Genomic DNA, 26,559 nt, shown 5'->3' on the forward strand with positions numbered 1-26,559 from the left:
CAACGTCTCTGCCTTTGCCCGGCGAAGCCACAAGAACGGCCCAGAGTCACGCAGTGCGGAAGCTGTCCCTTCTGCCCAATCAGCCCCATGCTGACCCACCGAAGCCCAAATGCCCCGTCCCTCAAACCCCATCTGTAACCCTCTCGGAGACCCCCGCAGTTTACAAGCTCAAAGCCGGCCTTGGGGGTCGGGGCCAGGGTTCTCCCCCGGCTAGTGTTAGCTCCTCGAACAGTGTCACGGAAGACAGGCTGATCTCGCCATTTGCCCTTCGAGCGGGAGCTGGCGGTGAACCGGGCTCCCAGAAGTGCTCAGGGGCTGAGGTGGTGAAGGGCCCCCTATGCAACTGCCTCTTACCCACGCAGTGTTTGATGTGGGTATGAAGTTGGTAGCCCGTGTGGCAAGCGCATGTGTACCCGGACGGCTCGTAGATGCACACTCCATGCCCGCAGATCCCCTGATCCACTTTACATGTGTCCATCTCTGAAAGACGAGAGGGGGATAAAAGCAACAGAAATTAGGCCACACGAAATAGAAACGCAATCCATTGGCAACGAGGCTCTCTGGTTTTAATTGATCATTTGTGTGCTGGTGTTCCCTTACCAGCCCAGGCCATTTCCATCACTCTAACAGCAGCCTATGTCTCTACTGTGGCATTCCTCTCAGATGCATGGGTCCCTAAGGTCTGTAATTCCTTCCCTAAACCTCTGTGCCTCTCTCTCTCTCTGCTCCACAAAACTAAAGTCTTTGCCTGAACATTTGATGACCTGACCTAGAAAATAGCAGCAGGAGCAGGCCATTCGACCTTTCCGGTCTGCTCCGCCATTCAGTACGAGCATCTAACTCAGCCTCTGATCCTGTTTCTTCTCCACACCGCGCACCCCCCACACCCTTCAGCCCTAACAGCTAGGTCTATCACCTGCTTGAAAACATGCAACGTTTTGGCCTCAACCAATTTCTGTGGCAGAGAATTTCACTGGCTCCTCCACTCTCTGGGTGAAGACATTTCCCCTCATCTCAGTCCGAAATGGCCTACACTATATCCTTAGCCTGTAATACCCTGGTTCTGGACTTCCCAATTTTTTTTTAGTTCATTCACTGGACAAGGTAAGCATTTATTGCCCCATCCCTAATTGCCCAGAGGGCAGTTAGGAGTCAGCCATGTTGCTGTGGGTCTGGAGTCACATGTAGGCCCAGGCCAGATTAGGACGGCAGTTCCCTTCCCAAAGGGACATCAGTGAACCAGATGGATTTTTCCAACAATCGAGAATGAATTCACGGTCATCATAGAACATAGAACATAGAACATAGAACAATACAGCACAGAACAGGCCCTTCAGCCCTCGATGTTGTGCCGACCTGTGAACTAATCTAAGCCCTTCCCCCTACACTCTTCCATCATTATCCATATGCTTATCCAAGGACTGTTTAAATGCCCCTAATGTGGCTGAGTTAACTACATTGGCAGGCAGGGCATTCCACGCCCTTACCACTCTCTGAATAAAGAACCTGCCTCTGACATCTGTCTTAAATCCATCACCCCTCAATGTGTAGCTATGCCCCCTCGTACAAGCTGAAGTCTTCATCCTCGGAAAAAGACTCTCACTGTCCACCCTATCTAATCCACTGATCATCTTGTATGTCTCTATTAAATCCCCTTTTAGCCTCCTTCTCCTCAATGAGAACAGACCCAAGTCCCTCAGCCTTTCCTCATAAGACCTTTGCTCCCGACCAGGCAACATCCTGGTAAATCTCCTCTGCACCTTATTCAATGCTTCCACATCCTTCCTGTAATGGGGTGACCAGAACTGCACGCAATACTCCAAGTGAGGCCGCACTAGCATTTTGTACAGTTGCAACATCACATTCTTAATTCCAGACTTTGATTGATTTCGAACTCAACGACCTGCTATGGTGGGATTCGAACCCAGGTCCCCAGAACATTACGTGGCTCTCCTGATTAATAGTCTAGCAATAATACCTGCAGGCCAACGCCTCCCCATTTGTCCTTGGGGGTCAAATTTTCTCTGATTTACCCCCCAGACGAAAGGTTTCACCTAATCAGTGGTGCTATAGAAATCCAACATGTCAGTTTTGTTGTGGGAGGCAGTCACTGATATCTGTTTCTGGCCATTCTGGAATTCCTATTCCCTGGATTCTATTCCATTCAACGTGACTCAAAGTCCGTCAAATCGGGTTGGAGGTCACTCAGATACTACGGGCAAAGCGGGGGGTATTTCAGGCACCCATTCAGATAACCCCTGGCTGTTCATTGAATACGAAGGAGTCTCAACCTGTCCACTTTCTCGGGTGGTCCCATTGAGGCCCACGAGACGATGAAAGTTCTACGACCAAGGGCTGCTGGGTCCCACTGCTTTTTGTTACTTATACAAGTGATTTGGAAGTGAATATGGGAGGAATGGTTAGCACTGTTGCAGGTGACACCAAAGTTGGAGGTGCAGCGGACAGGGAAGAAGGTTACTTCAGAGTGCAACAGGGCCTTCATCCGATGGTCCAAGGAGTGGCAGATGCAGTTTCATTTAGGTAAATGTGAGGCCTTGCTTTTTGATAAGGGATATCAGGGCAGAGCTTACGCACTTAACAGTAGAAGTATTGCCCAACAAAGAGACCTAGGGTTGCAGGTTCATAGCTCCCTGAAAGTGGAGTCGCAGGTAGACAGGGCGGTGAGGAAGGTGTTTGGGACGCTGGCCTTTATTGGCCAGTGCATTGAGTACAGGAGTTGGGAGGGTCATGTTGTAGCTGTACAGGACGTTGGTTAGGGCCACTTTTGGAACATTGCAGTCAATCCTGGTCTCCCTGCTGTAAGAAAGATCTCATGAAATGTGAAAGGGTTCAGAAAAGATTTACAAGGATGTTGCCAGGGTCTGAGCTACAGGGAGAGGCTGGGGCTATTTTCCCTGGAGCAGCACAGGCTGAGGGGTGACCTTATAGAGGTTTAGAAAACCTTGAGGTGCATGGATAGGGTGAACAGACAAGGTCTTTTCCCCAGGGTAGGGGAGTCCAAAACTAGAGGGGCGTAGGTTTAAGATGAGAGGGGAAAGATTTAAAAGAAGCCTGAGGGACAACGTTTTCACACAGAGGGTGGTGCGTGTGTGGAAGGAGCTGCCAGAGGAAGTGGTGGAGGCTGGTACAGTTACAACATTTAAAAGGCACCGGGATGGGGACATGAATAGGAAGGTTTAGAGGGATAGGGGGCTAAATGCTGGCAGATGGGACTGGATTAATTTAGAATATTGGGTCAGCATGGACGGGTTGGACCGAAGGGTCTGTTTCTGTGCTGTACAGCTCTGTGACCCAAATCTTAGCATTCCTTGCTCTGCCCACCAGATGGCAACGACGCACACTATATAAACAGGGGCCACACTGTCACCAACTCTGTCTGTAATCAGAGCTCTCTGTGATTCACACTTAAAAACACTGAACTTCCCTTCACTTCTGCAAAACAAGTGAGGTCATAATCCCTCCGTTTACGGGGAGGAGTTGGAGCACAAGCCCTGGACATGCGAGAACAGGCCCTGAACCTACACAAGTGACTGCACTCACCGACTGTAACGAGCCCAGTAACTGAGCTGAGTGATTCCTGTCCTGTTAGCTTTCTCCGCTAGATTCCCTGGGTCCCCACCTCCCACAATCGCCTTGGAATACAAACCAGCATTTTCCAACGCAATTTTAAGGAATCTGGATCTCGAAGCAAGTCACTAATGGTTCACGACTGGCCCTATAGGGGAGAAAGTCTGCCACCCTTACTCGATCTGGCCTACACGTGATTCCAGACCCTGTAGTAATATGGCTGTCTCTTACCTACCCTTTGGACAATAAGTGCTGGCCTAGCCTATGATATTCACAATCCATGAATTCATATGTATATAAAGACAGAGGGAGAATGTGGTGATTGGAAGCAGGGTTATCTTATTGACTACGAGATCCTGGATTGGGGTTGTTAATCTGGGCCAATCAGGGAGCCCTGGCTGACAGATACAACCAGGAGATTCAGAATCCCCTCACTTCAGGGCCTGAGTCCAAGCTGGCTGGTCACAGGCAGTGTACTGTGTATATGTGAATAAAGTTTGACTTCGTGATGGGATACCAGTCTCTGTGGAGTTATTTCAGAAAATAAATGCTTTCTTTTGAAAACAATGGAAATTACTGAAATCTCGCTGAATTAGAAAGCATTCAAAAAATAAACGACATATTATTTCAGAAGTTGGGTTCTGAAGTGAAGGAGCATCGATTTTGGTTTTGGGGTTCAGTGAAGATCTAACATCTGTTTTAAGAGTTGGAAAAGTCACTTATTGGGTTTACATTATTGCTGATGTTTTACAAGAAGTCACTAGGGCACCACGGTGGCTCAGTGGTTAGCGCTGCTGCCTCATGGCGCCAGGGACCCGGGTTCAATCCCGCCCAAGGGCGACTGTCCGTGTGGAGTTTGCACATTCTCCCTGTGTCTGCGTGGGTCTCCTCTGGGTGCTCCAGTTTCCTCCTACAGCCCAAACGTTAGGGTGGACTGGCTGTGCCATAGTGCCCAGGAATGTGCAGTTGAGGAAGATTAGCCAACGGAAATTAGGGCTCGGTCTAGGTGGGATACTCTTTGGAGGGTTGGTGTGGGGACTTGATGGGCCGAATGGCCTGTTTCCACACTGTAGGGACTGTATTATTTCAGCTAAATGGCCAGCAAGATATTGTTGTAGAACAGAGAGACCTAGGGGGTTCAGGTACATAATTCTTTGAAGTTAGCACCACATGTAGACAGGGTGGCTAAGAAGGCATTTAGCATGTTTGCATTTATTGCGCAGACTTTTTTTGACGTTGGGACGTTTTGTGGAGGTTGTACAGGACATCAGTGAGGCGTCTTCTGGAGTGCCGTGTCCAGTTCTGGTCCCCCTGTTATGGGCAGGGTATTATTAAGCTGGAGAGGGTGCAGAAGAGATTTACCAGGATGTTGCCAGGAATGGAGGGTTTGAGTTATAAGGAGAGGCCGGGACTTTTTTCCCCTGGAGCATAGGAGGTTGAGCAGTGACCTTATAGAGGTTTATAAAATCACGATGAGTATAGATAGGGTTAATAGTTGGTGTCTTTTCCCTAGGATGGGGGATTTCAAGACTAGGGAGCACATTTTTAAGTGAGAGGAGAAAGATTTTAAAAAGTCACGAGGGGCAATCTTTTATACAGAGAGTGGCTCGTGTGTGGAATGAGCTTCCAGAGGAAGTGGTGGGTGTGGGTACAGTTACAGCGTTTAAAAGACATTTGGATAAGTACATGAACAGGGAAAGATTTGGAGGGATATGGGCCAGGAGCAGGCAGGTGGGACTAGTCTAGTTTGGAATTATGGTCGAACCTAAGGATCTGTTTCAGTGTTGTATGATTCTATGACTCGATACCTGAGCAAATAATTGCTAAGATATTATCTGATTTATGTTTTATGACTATGAGAGTGAGAAAGGATCCAGACACAGGTTCATACGAGATAAAGAGGCCCCCAACAGCAAAGTTGCTGTTATTAACTGTTTCCAAATACCTTCCAAACACATGACAGCTTCCATCCAGAAGGATAAGGGCAGCAGATGCTTAGGAACACCACTCCCTGCAAATTCCCTGCCAAGTCACTCACCATCCCTACTCGGAAACATATCGCCATTCCTTCATTATCATTGGCTCAAAGTCTCGGAACTCCCTTCCTACCAATAGCGCCCAGAGCTCTAACAGTTTGAGAAGGCAGCTCCCAACCATCTCCTCCAGGGTACTAAATGCTAGCCCACCCAGCAATGCCCATAACCAAAGAACGAATAATGAGGGAAATCGGTGAGTAAAAAGATCCAAAAGTTGTGTCAGAGAAGAAAGCACGATATGAGGCTGTTGATGACATGAGTTTAAGGAACCCGAGTTAAGCAATAAGTGAGCTATGTTAGCACTTTGTCTCAAAGTTCTCAGCATGAGAGATGGACGGAAGAAAATTGCATTGAGTAAAAGTGCAGCAATTTGATGAGAAGAAACCAATTACAGCCATGCCAACTGAGCAAAAAAGCTTTAGCATGGCCTTCACTGAGGACTGAGCAACTGTGGGAATATTTTTGGGATAAAAAGAGATGAATTTTTCTTTCTGATGTGTGTGATTGTTTCATTAGGTTTTATCTAATATAATGCAGCCTGTTTTTGTTCTTTTGTTAAATGTACATTGGCAGCCTCCCGCAAATATGATCCATGACTGCTCTCTACAGGAGGCAAAAAGGAATATAAAAACTTGTGGTCTCTGAAGCCAAACTTCACTCTGTCCTGTGTTACCATCAACAGGATCATACCATAGTACGAACCTGATTGGCCGCATTTTTCAGGTTTCAGGCTCTCAATTTAAATATATTAAGAGGCAAGATTGTACGGAAGGTAAGGCAAACAGAAAATGTGCTATACTTCTGCATTTTTTACTTAGGAATTTAGGAAACTGGAGTAGGAGAAAGCTGTTTGCCAAGTCAAGCCTGCTCCACCAATCCATTTCACCATACCAAGTGGAAGATTTACCTCAAAGATATGTTCCTGCCATACTCCCTCCAAAAAAGCCCTCAATATTTTTAATTACTCTGAAATGAAGAGAATATTGATGGAAGGATATGGGATTTTTGGACTGCAGCTTCGTGAGCCTAAGAGGGAGCAGGGGTTAGGGAATAAACAGACTGAGTGAGAAACTGAATTTGGTCAGGGTTATGTGGGGCAGCTGAACTTTTGGATGACCACACCACACACATTGCTAGTACCTACTCCTCAGGGAATGGTAGCACTAACCAGGACCTTATTACTGAAAAATATTGCGATAGTTGAAGTAATTGTAATCATGGGATCCCAATATTGTGGACTAAGTTCATTCGGCCCATTGAGTCCAGGCCAACCCTCTGAACAGTATCTGACTGAGACGCACACCTGTACTGTATCGCTGTAACCCTGTGTTTCCCATGGCTAACCCAACCAGCCTAGACGTCTTTGGTTACTATGGGACAATTTAGCACGGCCAATCCACCCTAACCCGCACATCCCTGGGCACTATGGGACAATTTAGCACGGCCAATCCACCCTAACCTGCACATCCCAGGGCACTATGGGACAATTTAGCATGGCCAACCCACACTAACCTACACATCCCTGGGCACTATGGGACAATTTAGCACGGCCAACCCACCCTAACCTGCACATCCCTGGGCACTATGGGACAATTTAGCATGGCCAATCCACCCTAACCCGCACATCCCTGGGCACTATGGGACAATTTAGCACGGCCAATCCACCCTAACCCGCACATCCCTGGGCACTATGGGACAATTTAGCACGGCCAATCCACCCTAACCTGCACATCCCTGGGCACTATGGGACAATTTAGCACGGCCAATCCACCCTAAACCGCACATCCCTGGGCACTATGGGACAATTTAGCACGGCCAATCCACCCTAACCTGCACATCCCTGGGCACTATGGTACAATTTAGCACGGCCAATCCACCCTAACCTGCACATCCCTGGGCACTATGGGACAATTTAGCATGGCCAATCCACCCTAACCTGAACACGTTTGGACTGTGGGAGGAAACTAGAGCCCCTGGAGGAAACGCAAGCAGACACGGGGAGAACGTGCAAACTCCACACAGAGGGTCGCCCGAAGATTGAATCAAACCTGGGTTCCTGGTGCTGTGAGGCAGCAGCAGTAACCATTGAGCCACCGTGACACCCACTTCAGTGGCAATATTTTGACTTGCAAGACTCCATCGTGAAGAAAACCCGGTCTGAGTTATTGCGTCAATCCTGACGCTAAGGGGACGTGCCCTAGGGGCAGTAGGTGCCCTACATGACCCGAGCAAGGTTAGCAAGGAGAGAGCCACCTACCAATGACTTGGGATGGTCCGAACTCCATTGGCTGATCTGAAGGCAGTACCTTAACCGCAGGGGCTGTAGGTCGTGTTTCCAATTCTACTGGGGAGGCAGAGAGCAAAACAAGACAAAAGGTTGAACTGTGTGGCGTTAGCATGCACACCTGCCTTACCGAACTTGGAGGGTCAAAGAAAGCAGCTTACTTCTGTCTTTCACCTTCAATCCAGTTCATTCTGATCAGATCGATTTGTCATCTCCTCTTTCGTTCTATCAGCCACAGTGTTTGATGGGGGGGACAGTGTAGAGGGAGCTTTACTCTGTATCTAACACCGTGCTGTCCCTGTCCTGGGGAGTGTTTGATGGGGTACAATGTAGAGAGAGCTTTACTCTGTATCTAACCCCGTGCTGTCCCTGTCCCTGGGAGTGTTTGATGGGGGACAGTGTAGAGAGAGCTTTACTCTGTATCTAACCCCGTGCTGTCCCTGTCCTGGGGAGTGTTTGATCGGGGACAGTGTAGAGGGAGCTTTACTCTGTATCTAGTCCCGTGCTGTCCCTGTCCTGGGGAGTGTTTGATGGGGGGCAGTGTAGAGGGAGCTTTACTCTATATCTGACCCTGTGCTATCCCTGTCCTGGAGAGTGTTTGATGGTGGGGACAGTGTAGAGGGAGCTTTACTCTGTATCTAACCCCGTGCTGTCCCTGTCCTGGGGAGTGTTTGATGGGGGACAGTGTAGAGGGAGCTTTACTCTGTATCTAACCCCGTGCTGTCCCTGTCCCTGGGAGTGTTTGATGGGGGACAGTGTAGAGGGAGCTTTACTCTGTATCTAACCCCGTGCTGTCCCCGTCCTGGGGAGTGTTTGATGGGGTACAATGTAGAGACAGCTTTACTCTGTATCTAACCCCGTGCTGTCCCTGTCCCTGGGAGTGTTTGATGGGGGACAGTATAGAGGAAGCTTTACTCTGTATCTAACCCCGTGCTGTCCCTGTCCTCGGAGTGTTTGATGGGGGATAGTGTAGAGAGAGCTTTACTCTGTATCTAACCCCGTGCTCTCCCTGTCCCTGGGAGTGTTTGATGGGGGACAGTGTAGAGGGAACTTTACTCTGTATCTAACCCCGTGCTGCCCCTGTCCTCGGAGTGTTTGATGTGGCGGGGGGTACAGTGTGGCACTGGCTGGCACAGGTCACTCAGTGTGGAGTGGACTGTGTGCCTGAAACAGGTTTCAATAGCGTGAAGTGTTACTGTTGGCCATGGGACCATCATATGGCTAACACCGAGGGCCCTGCCTCTGCCTTCTCCTGGAAGCAATCAATACTCACCCGGAAACCTAGAGGCGAAGGGAATGAAACTGGCCGAGAACACTTCCTCTCGGAGGCTGAACGTGGGTAACTGGTTGATTAAAAAGAGAGAAAACCAAACTTTACAAAGTTGGCACAAGTCAGTACCCAGCATGCACTAGTGATGGTGACTTGCCACCTGCTGAATCAGATGTATTTTATGGCCTTCATCTTCAACCCTTCCTTCCCAAACACATGGACACAGGCCAAACGGGGCCATCCGGCCCATCATGTCTGCGCTGGCTCTCTGAGGATTTAGACCTTGTGCCGATCTCCCTGGAACCCGGAGTCGAGATTTCACAGCTGGACCATGAACTCCTTCCTTTGGTCTCAACTGTACACAATTCCCATGGGACAACCCCCTTCCTATTCATACCATGGGAAGAATCTAATGAACCAAGCTCTTTCCCATTGGATCAATCCTTCCTAATCTATCAGCCCCCTTCTTCCCTTTCACTTCCGTTGTATAAATCCCAATTGACCCAAAATCTATTCCCCTTCGCCCCCACTGCACTCCATCCTTATAAAGGAATCTCTTCCCATTATACACAATCCCAATGTGCAAAGCCCCTCCCATTCACTCCCATTTTTCAGAACGCATTGTTTCCTCCCATAGGATGCAACAGAAGCCAGAACATAGGATATAGAGCTCAGGAATGGGCCCTTTGGCTCACAATGTTGTGCCAAACATGACGCCAAATTAGACTAACCCCTTCTGCCTGACCTTGGTCTATATCCCTCCATTTCTTGCACATGCATATGTTTCTCTAAAAGTCCCTGAAATGCCCCTATTGTATCTGCCCCTCCCCCCCACAACCATCCCCTGGCAGTGCGTTCCACATTCCTCCTACTCTCCGTTTAAAAAAACACTCACCTCACATCTCCTTTAAGCTTTCCTCCTCTCACTTTAAATGCACGCGGCCCTAGTTTTAGACATTTCAACCCTGGGAAAAAGATTCTAATAGTCAACCCTATCTATGCATCTCGTAATTTTGTAGATTTCTATCAAGTCTTCCCTCAGCCTCTGCCGCTCCAGAGAAAACAATCCAAGTTTTTCCAGCCTCTCCTTTATAGCCTAATCCAGGCAGCATCCTGGTAACCCCTTCTGTAGCCTCTCTCCAAAGATCCCACATCCTTCCCGTCATGTGGTGACCAGAATTGAACACAATACCCTTAAGTGTGGCCTAAACAAAGTCTTTTGAAGGTGCAACATGACATCCTGACCTTTGTAATCAATATCCCGACCAAGCATGCCTTACGCCTTTTTAACCACCCTATCTACTTGAGTGGCCACTTTCAGGGAGCTGTGGACTTGAGCTCCAATATCCTTCTGGACATCAACGCTGTTCAGGGTCCTGACATTAAGTGCTTACTTTCCCTTAACATCTGATCCCCCAAAGTGCAGCATCTCACACTTACCCCCATTAAACTCCATCTGCCATTTCTCTGCCCATTTCTGTAACTGATCTATACCCCACTGTATCCTTTGACAACCTTCAACACTATCCACAACTCCACTGATCCTTTGCGTCACCTGCAAACGTATTCATCCACCCATCTACATTTTAATCCAACCTTGATACATCTGAAACCTTTTCCCATTCACTCCAGTTCCCTCTGGGATTGGGGCTAGATTGATGCTGAATCCAAGGGGTCTAAATTCTTTTCTTTTTGGGATGATTGGATTGGAACTGGGATGATTTAAAGTGAGGATTATTGAAAGGCAACATGCGCTCGCAGCTCCTGTGATCCTAGTCACATGTTGACGGCTCTTGTTGCCAACCAGCTCTCCGAAACGCCTCAGGATGACACTCACCCCCCGACCTTTCCTCCCTCCTTGCTCCAGAAGGAGCCCTCCACCTCCGATGCTGCGCACATCAAACCAGGAATCGAGGGGAGGAGGGTGCCGGGCACCCGCTGTCCGTGGTGCTGAACGGCCCCACATTAATGGAATTTGGACCCATTTCTCACATTCAATCATTCCCTTCATAACTGTTGTTTCCATGGGCTCTGCTCACTTTCCCAAAAGACCTCTGTTCCTGGTTCATCACGTGTTCACTGTTCTGGCATCAGATCTGAGCCCATCCAATGTTCTGCTGACTGAATCCCCACTCACACCACCCCTCATTCACCTATCGCTCTTCCCTCCCTCCACCCACTCTGTGAGCAAAACTACTCCCCACTCCACTTCACCTCAAGTTTCAGATTCACATTCTTGTTGCCAATTTCCTTCTTGGCTACAACCCCCTCCCTATCTCTGTAACCTCCTCCAGCCCCCACACCCCCACCTGTCTCTCTCTGTAACCTCCTCCAGCCCCTACACCCCCACCTGTCTCTCTCTGTAACCTCCTCCAGCCCCTAGACCCCCACCTGTCTCTCTCTGTAACCTCCCCCAGCCCCTACACTCCCACCTGTCTCTCTCTGTAACCTCCCCCAGCCCCTACACCCCATCCCTCGCTCTCTCTGTAACCTCCTGCTGCCCCTACACTCTTCCCTTTCTCTCTCTCTGTAACCTCCTCCAGCCCCTACACCCCCACCTGTCTCTCTCTGTAACCTCCTGCAGCCCCTACACCCCCACCTGTCTCTCTCTGTAACCTCCCCCAGCCCCTACACTCCCAGCTGTCTCTCTCTGTAACCTCCCCCAGCCCCAACACCCCTCCCTCGCTCTCTATTACCTCCCCCAGCCCCTGCACCCCTCCCTCGCTCTGTCTGTAACCTCCTCCAGCCCCTACACCCTTCCCTTTCTCTCTGTCTGTAACCTCCTCCAGCCCCTACACCCCCACCTGTCTCTCTCTGTAACCTCCTCCAGCCCCCACACCCCCACCTGTCTCTCTCTGTAACCTCCCCCAGCCCCAACACCCCCCCTCGCTCTCTGTTACCTCCCCCAGCCCCTGCACCCCTCCCTCGCTCTCTCTGTAACCTCCTCCAGCCCCTACACCCCTCCCTCACTCTCTCTGTAATCTCCTCCAGCCCCTACACCTCTCCCTCGCTCTCTCTGTAACCTCCTGCTGCCCCTACACCCCTCTCTCTCTCTCTGTAACCTCCTCCAGCCGCTGCACCCCTCTCTTTCTGTAATCTCCTCTAGCCCCGACACCATTCCCTCTCTCTCTCTCTCTCTCTCTGTAACCTCCTCCTGCCCTTAGAACCTTTGCTCCCTCTGGAACCTTCCCCTGCCCCTGCAGGCCTCTAAGAATTTCTGCACTGCTCCCAGTTCTGGTCTCTTCCTCACTGACATCCCTCCAATTCCATTTCTCACTTTTGCGAGCTGTGCCTTCACTCGCCTGAGGCCTAGGACCTTCCTAAACCCTTTGGCCCTGCTCTCGTCCCTTCAGATGTCCCTTCAAACCAACCTCTTGCTCCAAATCTTTAGTCACATGTTTTCACTTCACGTTATAGGTCTCAGTTTCAGATTTTGTTTGTCATGCTTATCAAAGGGATTACATAAATTCACATTGTTGTTGTGTCTCAAGCCTTGGATAATGTCGAAGAGCGGGAGGGTACAGAAAGGGGAGAGGAGGGAGAAATGCAAGGGAGGAAGGAAGGGGAAGTGAGAGAAGGAGAGGAAAAGGGGATAAAGGGATGACAGAGGATGCAATGGATGGAACGGGAAGGTGAGGGAAAGAGGGGCCGCAGTGCTGGAGGCAGAATATGAGGCTGAGAGACAAACGGGATTAAAGTGAGGCAATTATCGACCAGGCCCAGGCCTCAGGTTCACAGCAAGGCTGATGAAAAGGGACTTAATGCTTCTGTTTCCATGGTGACCTGGTCATCATATCTGGAAGGGACGTTCCTGTCACGTTTGTGAATTTCTGAATCCAATTCCTGATCGCTCACTGATTTACCATCCGCACCGCAAGCAACTGAACTCTGAGGCGAGTAGCAGCAAACGTCTGACATACATTCTACTTACCATTGCAACCGTGGAAGCTGTGAGAGGAAGAAGAGAGACACAGTTACTACAGGTGACAGAAGAACACAGTTATTACAGGCGACAGACAGGGCACAGTTACTACAGGCGAGAGACTGGGAGCAGTTACTACAGGCTAGAGACGGGGGCAGTTACTACAGGCTAGAGACTGGGAGCAGTTACTACAGGCTAGAGACAGGGGGCAGTTACTACAGGCTAGAGACAGGGAGCAGTTACTACAGGCTAGAGACAGGGAGCAGTTACTACAGGCTAGAGATTGGGAGCAGTTACTACAGGCTAGAGACGGGGGGCAGTTACTACAGGCTAGAGACAGGGAGCAGTTACTACAGGCTAGAGACAGGGAGCAGTTACTACAGGCTACAGACAGTGCACAGCTACTAAAGGCTAGTTCCTTCAGTCTAGCGACAGGAAAGGTAACTACAGACAACAGACAGGCACAGTTTATATAATGCTATCACTGTACACCGGGAATCACAGATACATCAGCCTGTCCCATTGCTGCAGTGTGTGAGAGCACCGTGGCTTCATTCTGTTGTCCCATGCAAAGCACAGGCATTCCCATCCTCTCCTGTCCTGGTATGCCCAGATTTCCTGAGAGGAGCCCGTGAACAGGACACCATTGGAAATTACAGCCCTTTGTGATAAATCAATGAGGATGAGAGGCCTGTCATCTTTATGTTACCATCCCCTGCCCTTGGTGTATCCGCTCTGAAAGAACACACCACTCAACACTCCAAACTCATCACACGTTGGAACTTAAGGTGAGGCACAAAGAGGTGAACTTGGATCCCTGATCTCACTGATTCCTGAATTAAAGCTAACACTGCAACCTGCCCATACTGAAATCGGAGTGTCTCGTATTACTGTTACAGTGAGGCGAGACACATAGACACTGTGGAACCAGGCCATTCAGTACTCCCAAGAGTATCCCACCCAGCCCCACTCTATCCCTGCATTTCCCATGGCTACCCAACTAGCCTACACATCCCTGGGCACTATGGGACTATTTAGCACGGCCAATCCACCCTAACCTGCACATCCCTGGGCACTATGGGACTATTTATCACGGCCAATCCACCCTAACCTGCACATCCCTGGGCACTATGGGACAATTTAGCATGGCCAATCCACCCTAATCGGCACATGTTTGGACCTTGGGAGGAAACAGGAGCACCTGGAGGAAACCCACGCAGACACGGCGAGAATGTGCAAACCCCACATAGCCAGGAATCGAACCCGGTTCCCTGGCCCCATGAGTCACTAGCGCCAACCCGTGCCACTGGAGGCTGAGCTCCAGAGACCGAACAGTCAGTGTCACGCAGAAGGAAAGCACCCATTCCGTGAAGCGATTACGAACCCTCGACATTATTCCTGGGATCCGCCTCCGGAGTTGCCGGAGGGGGCATAGTGACTGGCAATTGGACAATCCGAGCCTTGCCGTCCGGATCGATTCGGAGCAGGATGTTGCTACCAGGTGGGATGCTGATCTTCTGGTGGGAGCTGGAGAAATGGTAACCCATTCCAGCTGGGCACGTCTCCTGGAATTCCGCTTCAACGGACAAGGAAAACAAAGGTTAAGGATTCGCCAGGCAGCAAGCGACGAAACAGACCCCGCTCAATGCAGGCCCTATCCCGCAGAAAGTGGCTGGGATGTTTTGGAAGCAAGTGGGGCAAGGGAAATTTAACTGAACATTTTGAAATGTGAGCAAGAGAGAAGAGAAAGAGAGAGCGAGAGGGAGTGAGCAGTAGAAATAGTTTGTGTCACGATCACACCAAGTGACTCCGCACAGTGACACTCAGTTCTTTAGCCCCTTCATTGCTTCTGAATATTTCAGTTTGAAGCAAACCAGCAGCAGAGATTTACGCTTTAAGCAATGCAAAGGCTAGATTTTCACACAAAGATAGCTGGAAGTTACTAAATGAAATGTGATGAGCTAAAATGCATAAACAAAGATTAAAAGGAAGCATGGATACAATGTCCTTATTAAAATGAAAGTGAGATCAGTTTGTTAGGATTGCAAGTCTGGCTCTCTCTTTCCAAGGTGAATGGCTACTCACTGGGGTTGATACAGGGCTATGGGGAGAGAGAGAGGGGCAGTGGGATTAGTTTGGGGATTGATACAGGGCTATGGGGAGAGAGAGGGGCAGTGGGATTAGTTTGGGGATTGATACACGGCTATGGGGAGACAGCAGGCCAGTGGGATTAGTTTGGGGATTGATACAGGGCTATGGGGAGAGAGTGGGGCAGTGGGATTAGTTTGGGGAGTGATACAGGGCTATGGGGTGACAGCAGGCCAGTGGGGTTAGTTTGGGGAGTGATACAGGGCTGTGGGGAGAGAGTGGGGCAGTGGGATTAGTTTGGGGATTGATACAGGGCTATGGGGTGGACCACATACAATACTCCAGGGTGGGGCCTCACCAGTGTTATATCTAAGGCAGTGTTCTGTTGTCCCTGCGTGATAAAGACAAACAGGCATTTTGCTTTCCAAATAGCTTGCGACAGAAAGGGTGAAATCTCAACCTGGGGTGAGGAGTAATTTCCTCACAGGGTTATCAATCATAGAAATTCTCTGTCCCAAATAATAATTGCTGAGTATATTCAAATTGGAGATCACCGGGAAATCTAGGGGCATGGGATAGGGCAAGGGAGCAGCGTTGAGGTAGAGCTCCAATCGGCTACTTATTGAATAGAAGTGGAGCAGAGTTGATGGGCTAAATGGCCCAGCCCTGCTGTTTTTCCTTTATTTTACCTCGTCTTTCCATGGGATGGGGTATTGTTGGAAAGCCCTAGCATTCGTTGCCCATCCCTCCCTGCCCCTTGAATGGCGTGGCTTGCTTGCAGAGGCTGTGCAAGAGCCAACCGCATCAGTGTGGGGTCTGGAGTCACATGTAGATCAGACTCGGTAAGGAGAGCAGATTTCCTTCACGAAAGTATGGGCTGTACAGGACATTGGTGAGACCACTTCTGGAACACTGCGTTCAATTCTGGTCTCCCTGCTATAGGAAAGATGTTGTGAAACTTGAAAGGACGCAGAAAAGATTTACAGGGATGTTGCCAGGGTTGGAGGGTTTGAGCAACAGGGAGAGGCTGCATAGGCTGGGGCTATTTTCCCTGGAGCGTCGGAGGCTGAGGGGGGGATCTTATAGAGGCTTATAAATTCATGAGGGGCATGGATAGGGTGAATAGACAAGGTCTTTTCCCCAGGGTAGGGGAGTCCAAAACTAGAGGGGCATAGGTTTAAGGTGAGAGGGAAAAGATTTAAAAGGCGCCTGAGGGGCAACCTTTTCACACAGAGGGTGGTGCGTGTATGGAACGAGCTGCCAGAGGAAGTGGTGGATTGTATCAGTGATAATGGGAACTGCAGATGCTGGAGAATCCAAGATAATAAAGTGTGAAGCTGGATGAACACAGCAGGCCCAGCAGCATCTCAGGAGCACAAAAGCTGACGTTTCGGACCTAGACTCTTCATCAGAGAGAGGAATGGGGTGAGGGTTCTGAAATAAATAGGGAGAGAGGGGGAGGCGGACCGAAGATGGAGAGAAAAGAAGATAGGTGGAGAGGAGAGTATAGGTGGGGAGGTAGGGAGGGGATAGGTCAGTCCAGGGAAGACGGACAGGTCAAGGAGGCAGGATGAGGTTAGTAGGTAGGAAATAGAGGTGCGGCTTGGGGTGGGAGGAAGGAATGGGTGAGAGGAAGAACAGGTTAGGGAGGCAGAGACAGGCTGGGCTGGTTTTGGGATGCAGTGGGGGGAGGGGAAGAGCTGGGCTGGTTGTGTGGTGCAGTGGGGGGAGGGGACGAACTGGGCTGGTTTTGGGATGCAGTGGGGGAAGGGGGGATTTTGAAGCTGGTGAAGTCCACATTGATACCATTGGGCTGCAGGGTTCCCAAGCGGAATATGAGTTGCTGTTCCTGCAACCTTCGGGTGGCATCATTGTGGCAGTGCAGGAGGCCCATGATGGACATGTCATGTAAAGAATGGGAGGGGGAGTTAAAATGGTTCGCGATGGGAGGTGCAGTTGTTTATTGCGAACCGAGCGGAGGTGTTCTGCAAAGGCGGTCCCCAAGCCTCCGCTTGGTTTCCCCAGTGTAGAGGAAGCCACACTGGGCACAATGGATACAATATACCACATTGGCAGATGTGCAGGTGAACCTCTGCTTAATATGGAAAGTCATCTTGGGGCCTGGGATAGGGGTGAGGGAGGAGGTGTGGGGGCAAGTGTAGCATTTCCTGCGGTTGCAGGGGAAGGTGCCGGGTGTGGTGGGGTTGGAGGGCAGTGTGGAGCGAACAAGGGAGTCATGGAGAGAGTGGTCTCTCCGGAAAGCAGACAAGGGTGGGGATGGAAAAACCTCACCACACCCGGCTGTTTCCATGCCCTACAGCTTTATGACCCTAAGTGAAACAGACAGATCTTTGCAACGATTGGCTTTATTAAGTTGAAATCTCACCGTGACCCCAGTGGTGCTGTGAACCCATGCCCATATTCGAACATTACTGAGCTTCTGGATGAATAGTGACCTTTGCACTCTGCCAACCAAAAGGCCAACATTCACACTGAACCAATCCTCCAAAGGATTGGGCATTATCACATTGCTGTCTGTGTGATCTGACTGCACACTTAATAGTCGCTGTGTTCCCTCTATGGCACCACTTGACGATGTATCTGAAAGTTTGCAACAACTTGGAATGGTGCGGTGCGGTCAATGGCACTGTGTAAAACAGAGTCTTGCTTGCTGAATGGCGCTGTGGTTAATTCTCACAGGCATTTGCTCTTTGGTGGCACCCACCCAACCCTTGGGAAGTCACTTACCGGCTCCGGGGTTAGGGCAGGGGTCACAGTTGGAGCCCCATGCCTTGCCGACTGTGCAGCAACAGAGCTGTTTGGTCAGCTCACCCCGCAGGGGATAAGTACAGCCCTCTTCAGCATTGACCAGGAGGTAACAGGGCCCCTTCTCTGCAGGCTTCTCCATTACTACGACAGAAACAGAAAGGTTTACTCAAAATCGCTTCCTGTGGCAAAACGCCTGCAAATACATCCCACACCACCCTACAATGTAACACACTCAAATATATCCCACACCCACACTGACACTAACATACCCACACCCTACAGTGTAACACACTCTAATATATCCCACACCCGCACTGACACTAACATACCCACACCCTACAGTGTAACACACTCTAATATATCCCACACCCACACTGACACTAACATACCCACACCCAACAATGTAACACACTCCAATATATCCCACACCCGCACTGACACTAACATACCCACACCCTACAGTGTAACACACTCTAATATATCCCACACCCGCACTGACACTAATATACCCACACCCTATAGTGTAACACACTCTAATATATCCCACACCCACACTGACACTAACATACCCACAACCTACAGCGTAACACACTCTAATATATCCCACACCCGCACTGACACTAACATACCCACACCCTACAGCGTAACACACTCTAATATATCCCACACCCACACTGACACTAACATACCCACACCCTACAGTGTAACACACTCTAATATATCCCACATCCGCACTGACACTAACATACTAACACCCTACAGTGTAACACACTCTAATATATCCCACACCCACACTGACACTAACATACCCACACCCTACAGTGTAACACACTCTAATATATCCCACACCCCCACTGACACTAACATACCCACACCCTACAGTGTAACACACTCTAATATATCCCACACCCACACTGACACTAACATACCCACACCCTACAGTGTAACACACTCTAATATATCCCAGACCCACACTGACACTAACATACCCACACCCTACAGTGTAACACACTCTAATATATCCTACACCCACACTGACACTAACATACCCACACCCGACAGTGTAACACACTCTGATATATCCCAGACCCACACTGACACTAACATACCCACACCCTACAGTGTAACACACTCTAATATATCCCACACCCGCACTGACACTAACATACCCACACCCTACAGTGTAACACACTCTAATATATCCCACACCCACAGTGACACTAACATACCCACACCCTACAGTGTAACACACTCTAATATATCCCACACCCACACTGACACTAACATACCCACACCCTACAGTGTAACACACTCTAATATATACCACACCCACACTGACACTAACATACCCACACCCTACAGTGTAACACACTCTAATATATCCCACACCCACACTGACACTAACATACCCACACCTACAGTGTAACACACTCTAATATATCCCACACCCGCACTGACACGAACATACCCACAACCTACAGTGTAACACACTCTAATATATCCCACACCCACACTGACACTAACATACACACACCCTACAGTGTAACACTCTCTAATATATCCCACACCCACACTGACACTAACATACCCACACCCTACAGTGTAACACACTCTAATATATCCCACACCCGCACTGACACTAACATACCCACACCCTACAGTGTAACACACTCTAATATATCCCATACCCACACTGACACTAACATACCCACACGCCACAGTGTAACACACTCTAATATACCCCACACCCCCGCACTGACACTAACATACCCACACCCTACAGTGTAACACACTCTAATATATCCCACACCCGCACTGACACTAACATACCCACACCCTACAGTGCAACACACTCTAATATATCCCACACCCGCACTGACACTAACATACCCACACCCTACAGTGTAACACACTCTAATATATCCCACACCCACACTGACACTAACATACCCACACCCTACAGTGTAACACACTCTAATATATCCCACACCCCCACTGACACTAACATACCCACACCCTACAGTGTAACACACTCTAATATATGCCACACTCGCACTGACACTAATATACCCACACCCTACAGTGTAACACACTCTAATATATCCCACACCCACACTGACACTACCATACCCACACCCTACAGTGTAACACACTCTAATATATCCCACACCCACACTGACACTAACATACCCACAACCTACAGTGTAACACACTCCAATATATCCCACACCCGCACTGACACTAACATACCCACACCCTACAGTGTAACACACTCTAATATATCCCACACCCGCACTGACACTAACATACCCACACCCTACAGTGTAACACACTCTCATAAATCCCACACCCACACTGACACTAACGTATCCACACCCTACAGTGTAACACACTCTAATATATCCCACACCCGTACTGGCACTAACATACCCACACCCTACAGTGTAACACACTCTAATATATCCCACACCCACACTGACACTAACATACCCACACCCTACAGTGTAACACACTCTAATATATCCCACACCCACACTGACACTAACATACCCACACCCTACAGTGTAACACACTCTAATATATCCCACACCCACACTGACAATAACATACCCACACCCTACAGTGTAACACACTCTAATATATCCCACACCCACACTGACACTAACATACCCACACCCTACAGTGTAACACACTCTAATATATCCCACACCCACACTGACACTAACATACCCACACCCTACAGTGTAACACACTCTAATATAACCCACACCACCGCACTGACACTAACATACCCACACCCTACAGTGTAACACACTCTAATATATCCCACACCCACACTGACACTAACATACCCACACCCTACAGTGTAACACACTCTAATATATCCCACACCCACACTGACACTAACATACCCACACCCTACAGTGTAACACACTCTAATATATCCCACACTCGCACTGACACTAACATACCCACACCCTACAGTGTAACACACTCTAATATATCCCACACCCTCACTGACACTACCATACCCACACCCTACAGTGTAACACACTCTAATATATCCCACACCCACACTGACACTAACATACCCACACCCTACAGTGTAACACACTCTAATATATCCCACACCCACACTGACACTAACATACACACAAGCTACAGTGTAACACACTCTAATATATCCCACACTGACACTAACATACCCACACCCTACAGTGTAACACACTCTAATATACCCCACACCCCCGCACTGACACTAACATACCCACACCCTACAGTGTAACACACTCTAATATATCCCAGACCCACACTGACACTAACATACCCACACCCTACAGTGTAACACACTCTAATATATCCCACACCCACACTGACACTAACATACCCACACCCGACAGTGTAACACACTCTGATATATCCCAGACCCACACTGACACTAACATATCCACACCCTACAGTGTAACACACTCTAATATATCCCACACCCGCACTGACACTAACATACCCACACCCTACAGTGTAACACACTCTAATATATCCCACACCCACACTGACACTAACATACCCACACCCTACAGTGTAACACACTCTAATATATCCCACACCCACACTGACACTAACATACCCACACCCTACAGTGTAACACACTCTAATATATCCCAAACCCCCACTGACACTAACATACCCACACCCTACAGTGTAACACACTCTAATATATCCCACACCCACACTGACACTAACATACCCACACCTACAGTGTAACACACTCTAATATATCCCACACCCACACTGACACTAACATACCCACACCCTACAGTGTAACACTCTCTAATATATCCCACACCCACACTGACACTAACATACCCACACCCTACAGTGTAACACACTCTAATATATCCCACACCCGCACTGACACTAACATACCCACACCCTACAGTGTAACACACTCTAATATATCCCATACCCACACTGACACTAACATACCCACACCCTACAGTGTAACACACTCTAATATATCCCACACCCGCACTGACACTAACATACCCACACCCTACAGTGTAACACACTCTAATATATCCCACACCCGCACTGACAATAACATACCCACACCCTACAGTGTAACACACTCTAATATATCCCACACCCGCACTGACACTAACATACCCACACCCTACAGTGCAACACACTCTAATATATCCCACACCCGCACTGACACTAACATACCCACACCCTACAGTGTAACACACTCTAATATATCCCACACCCGCACTGACACTAACATACCCACACCCTACAGTGTAACACACTCTAATATATCCCACACCCACACTGACACTAACATACCCACACCCTACAGTGTAACACACTCTAATATATCCCACACCCGCACTGACAATAACATACCCACACCCTACAGTGTAACACACTCTAATATATCCCACACCCGCACTGACACTAACATACCCACACCCTACAGTGCAACACACTCTAATATATCCCACACCCGCACTGACACTAACATACCCACACCCTACAGTGTAACACACTCTAATATATCCCACACCCGCACTGACACTAACATACCCACACCCTACAGTGTAACACACTCTAATATATCCCACACCCACACTGACACTAACATACCCACACCCTACAGTGTAACACACTCTAATATATCCCACACTCGCACTGACACTAACATGCCCACACCCTACAGTGTAACACACTCTAATATATCCCACACCCACACTGACACTACCATACCCACACCCTACAGTGTAACACACTCTAATATATCCCACACACACACTGACACTAACATACCCACACCCTACAGTGTAACACACTCTAATATATCCCACACCCGCACTGACACTAACATACCCACACCCTGCAATGTAACACACTCTAATATATCCCACACTGACACTAACATACTCACACCCGACAGAGTAAAACACTCTAATATAACCCACACCACCGCACTGACACTAACATACCCACACCCTACAGTGTAACACACTCTAATATATCCCACACCCACACTGACACTAACATACCCACACCCTACAGTGTAACACACTCTAATATATCCCACACCCACACTGACACTAACATACCCACAACCTACAGTGTAACACACTCTAATATATCCCACACTGACACTAACATACCCACACCCTACAGTGTAACACACTCTAATATACCCCACACCCGCACTGACACTAACATACCCACACCCTACAGTGTAACACACTCTAATATATCCCACACCCACACTGACACTAACATACCCACACCCTACAGTGTAACACACTCTAATATATCCCACACCCACACTGACACTAACATACCCACAACCTACAGTGTAACACACTCTAATATATCCCACACTGACACTAACATACCCACACCCTACAGTGTAACACACTCAAATATATCCCACACCCGCACTGACACTAACATACCCACACCCTACAGTGTAACACACTCTAATATATCCCACACCCGCACTGACACTAACATACCCACACCCTACAGTGTAACACACTCTCATAAATCCCACACCCACACTGACACTAACGTATCCACACCCTACAGTGAAACACACTCTAATATATCCCACACCCGTACTGACACTAACATACCCACACCCTGCAGTGTAACGCACTCTAATATATCCCACACCCACACTGACGCTAACATACCCACACACTACAGTGTAACACACTCTAATATATCCCACACCCACACTGACACTAACATACCCACACCCTACAGTGTAACACACTCTAATATATCCCACACCCACACTGACAATAACATACCCACACCCTACAGTGTAACACACTCTAATATATCCCACACCCACACTGACACTAACATACCCACACCCTACAGTGTAACACACTCTAATATATCCCACACCCGCACTGACACTAACATACGCACACCCTACAGTGTAACACACTCTAATATATCCCACATCCACACTGACACTAACATACCCAGACCCGACAGTGTAACACACTCTAATATATCCCACACCCACACTGACACTAACATACCCACACCCTACAGTGTAACACACTCTAATATATCCCACACCCACACTGACACTAACATACCCACACCCTACAGTGTAACACACTCTAATATATCCCACACACACACTGACACAAACATACCCACACCCTACAGTGTAACACACTCTAATATATCCCACACCCACACTGACACTAACATACCCACACCTTACAGTGTAACACACTCTAATATATCAAACACCAACACTGACACTAACATACCCACACCCTACAGTGTAACACACTCTAATATATCCACCACCCACACTGACACGAACATACCCACACCCTACAGTGTAACACAGTCTAATATATCCCACACCCGCACTGACACTAACATACCCACACGCTACAGTGTAACACACTCTAATATATCCCACACCCGCACTGACACTAACATACCCACACCCTACAGTGTAACACACTCTAATATATCCCACACCCACACTGACACTAACATACCCACACCCGACAGTGTAACACACTCTAATATATCCCACACCCACACTGACACTAACATACCCACACCCTACAGTGTAACACACTCTAATATATCCCACACCAACACTGACACTAATATACCCACACCCTACAGTGTAACACACTCTAATATATCCCACATCCACACTGCCACTAACATACGCACACGCTACAGTGTAACACACTCTAATATATCCCACACCCACACTGGCACTAACATACCCACACCCTACAGTGTAACACACTCAAATATATCCCACACCCGCACTGACACTAACATACCCACACCCTACAGAGTAACACACTCTAATATATCCCACACCCGCATTGACACTAACATACCCACACCCTACAGTGTAACACACTCTAATATAACCCACACCCACACTGACACTAACATACCCACACCCTACAGTGTAACACACTCTAATATATCCCACACCCGCACTGACACTAACATACCCACACCCTACAGTGTAACACACTCTAATATATCCCACACCCGCACTGACACTAACATACCCACACCCTACAGAGTAACACACTCTGATATATCCCACACCCACACTGACACTAACATACCCACACCCTACAGTGTAACACACTCTAATATATCCCACACCCACACTGACACGAATATACACACACCCTACAGTGTAACACACTCTAATATATCCCACACCCACACTGACACTAACATACCCACACCCTACAGAGTAACACACTCTAATATATCCCACACCCGCAGTGACACTAACATACCCACACCCTTCAGTGTAACACACTCTAATATATCCTACACCCGCACTGACACTAACATACCCACACCCTACAGTGTAGCACACTCTATTAAATCCCACACCCCACTGACACTAACATACCCACTCCCTAGAGTGTAACACACTCTAATATATCCCACACCCACAGTGACACGAACATACACACACCCTACAGTGTAACACACTCTAATATATCCCACACCCACACTGGCACTAACATACCCACACCCTACAGTGTAACACACTCTAATATATCCCACACCCGCACTGACACTAACATACCCACACCCGACAGTGTAACACACTCTAATATATCCCACACCCACACTGACACTAACATACCCACACCCTACAGAGTAACACACTCTGATATATCCCACACCCACACTGACACTAACATACCCACACCCTAAAGTGTAACACACTCTAATATATCCCACACCCACACTGACACGAACATACACACACCCTACAGTGTAACACACTCTAATATATCCCACACCCACACTGACACTAACATACCCACCCCCTACAGTGTAACACACTGTAATATATCCCACACCCGCAGTGACACTAACATACCCACACACTTCAGTGTAACACACTCTAATATATCCCACACCCACACTGACACTAACATACCCACACACTACAGTGTAACACACTCTATTAAATCCCACACCCCACTGACACTAACATACCCACTCCCTAGAGTGTAACACACTCTAATATATCCTACACCCGCACTGACACTAACATACCCACACCCTACAGTGTAACACACTCTAATATATCCCATACCCACACTGACACTAACATACCCACACCCTACAGTGTAACACACTCTAATATATCCCATACCCACACTGACACTAACATACACACACCCTACAGTGTAACACACTCTATTAAATCCCACACCCCACTGACACTAACATACCCACTTCCTAGAGTGAAACACACTCTAATATATCCCACACCCACAGTGACACGAACATACACACACCCTACAGTGTAACACACTCTAATATATCCCACACCCACACTGGCACTAACATACCCACACCCTCCAGTGTAACACACTCCAATATATCCCACACCCACACTGACACTAACATACCCACACCCTACAGTGTAACACACTCTAATATATCCCACACCCACACTGACACTAACATACCCACACCCTACAGTGTAACACACTCTAATATATCCCACACCCCACTGACAATAACATACCCACAAGCTAGAGTG

General features: G+C 48.5%; 1 protein-coding gene across 9 annotated transcripts in view; it reads right to left on the minus strand.

Annotated features, from left to right (window-relative positions):
- ltbp3 (latent transforming growth factor beta binding protein 3) overlaps positions 1–26,559 on the minus strand; it is a 236,795-nt gene that overhangs the window by 54,142 nt on the left and 156,094 nt on the right. For 8 of the 9 annotated variants that reach the window (XM_059641654.1, XM_059641649.1, XM_059641647.1 and 5 more), the window contains 6 exons: positions 17,937–18,098; positions 14,485–14,676; positions 13,110–13,126; positions 9,182–9,251; positions 7,882–7,968; positions 355–480 (listed from right to left, as the gene is read on the minus strand). In XM_059641654.1, coding sequence (XP_059497637.1) covers positions 355–480; positions 7,882–7,968; positions 9,182–9,251; positions 13,110–13,126; positions 14,485–14,676; positions 17,937–18,098 — 654 coding nt within the window. The remainder of the gene's footprint in view (positions 1–354; positions 481–7,881; positions 7,969–9,181; positions 9,252–13,109; positions 13,127–14,484; positions 14,677–17,936; positions 18,099–26,559) is intronic. The other variant, XM_059641648.1, reaches the window with a different exon arrangement.

The sequence above is a fragment of the Stegostoma tigrinum genome, chromosome 42, assembly GCF_030684315.1.
Source record: "Stegostoma tigrinum isolate sSteTig4 chromosome 42, sSteTig4.hap1, whole genome shotgun sequence".
Lineage (NCBI taxonomy): Eukaryota > Metazoa > Chordata > Chondrichthyes > Orectolobiformes > Stegostomatidae > Stegostoma > Stegostoma tigrinum.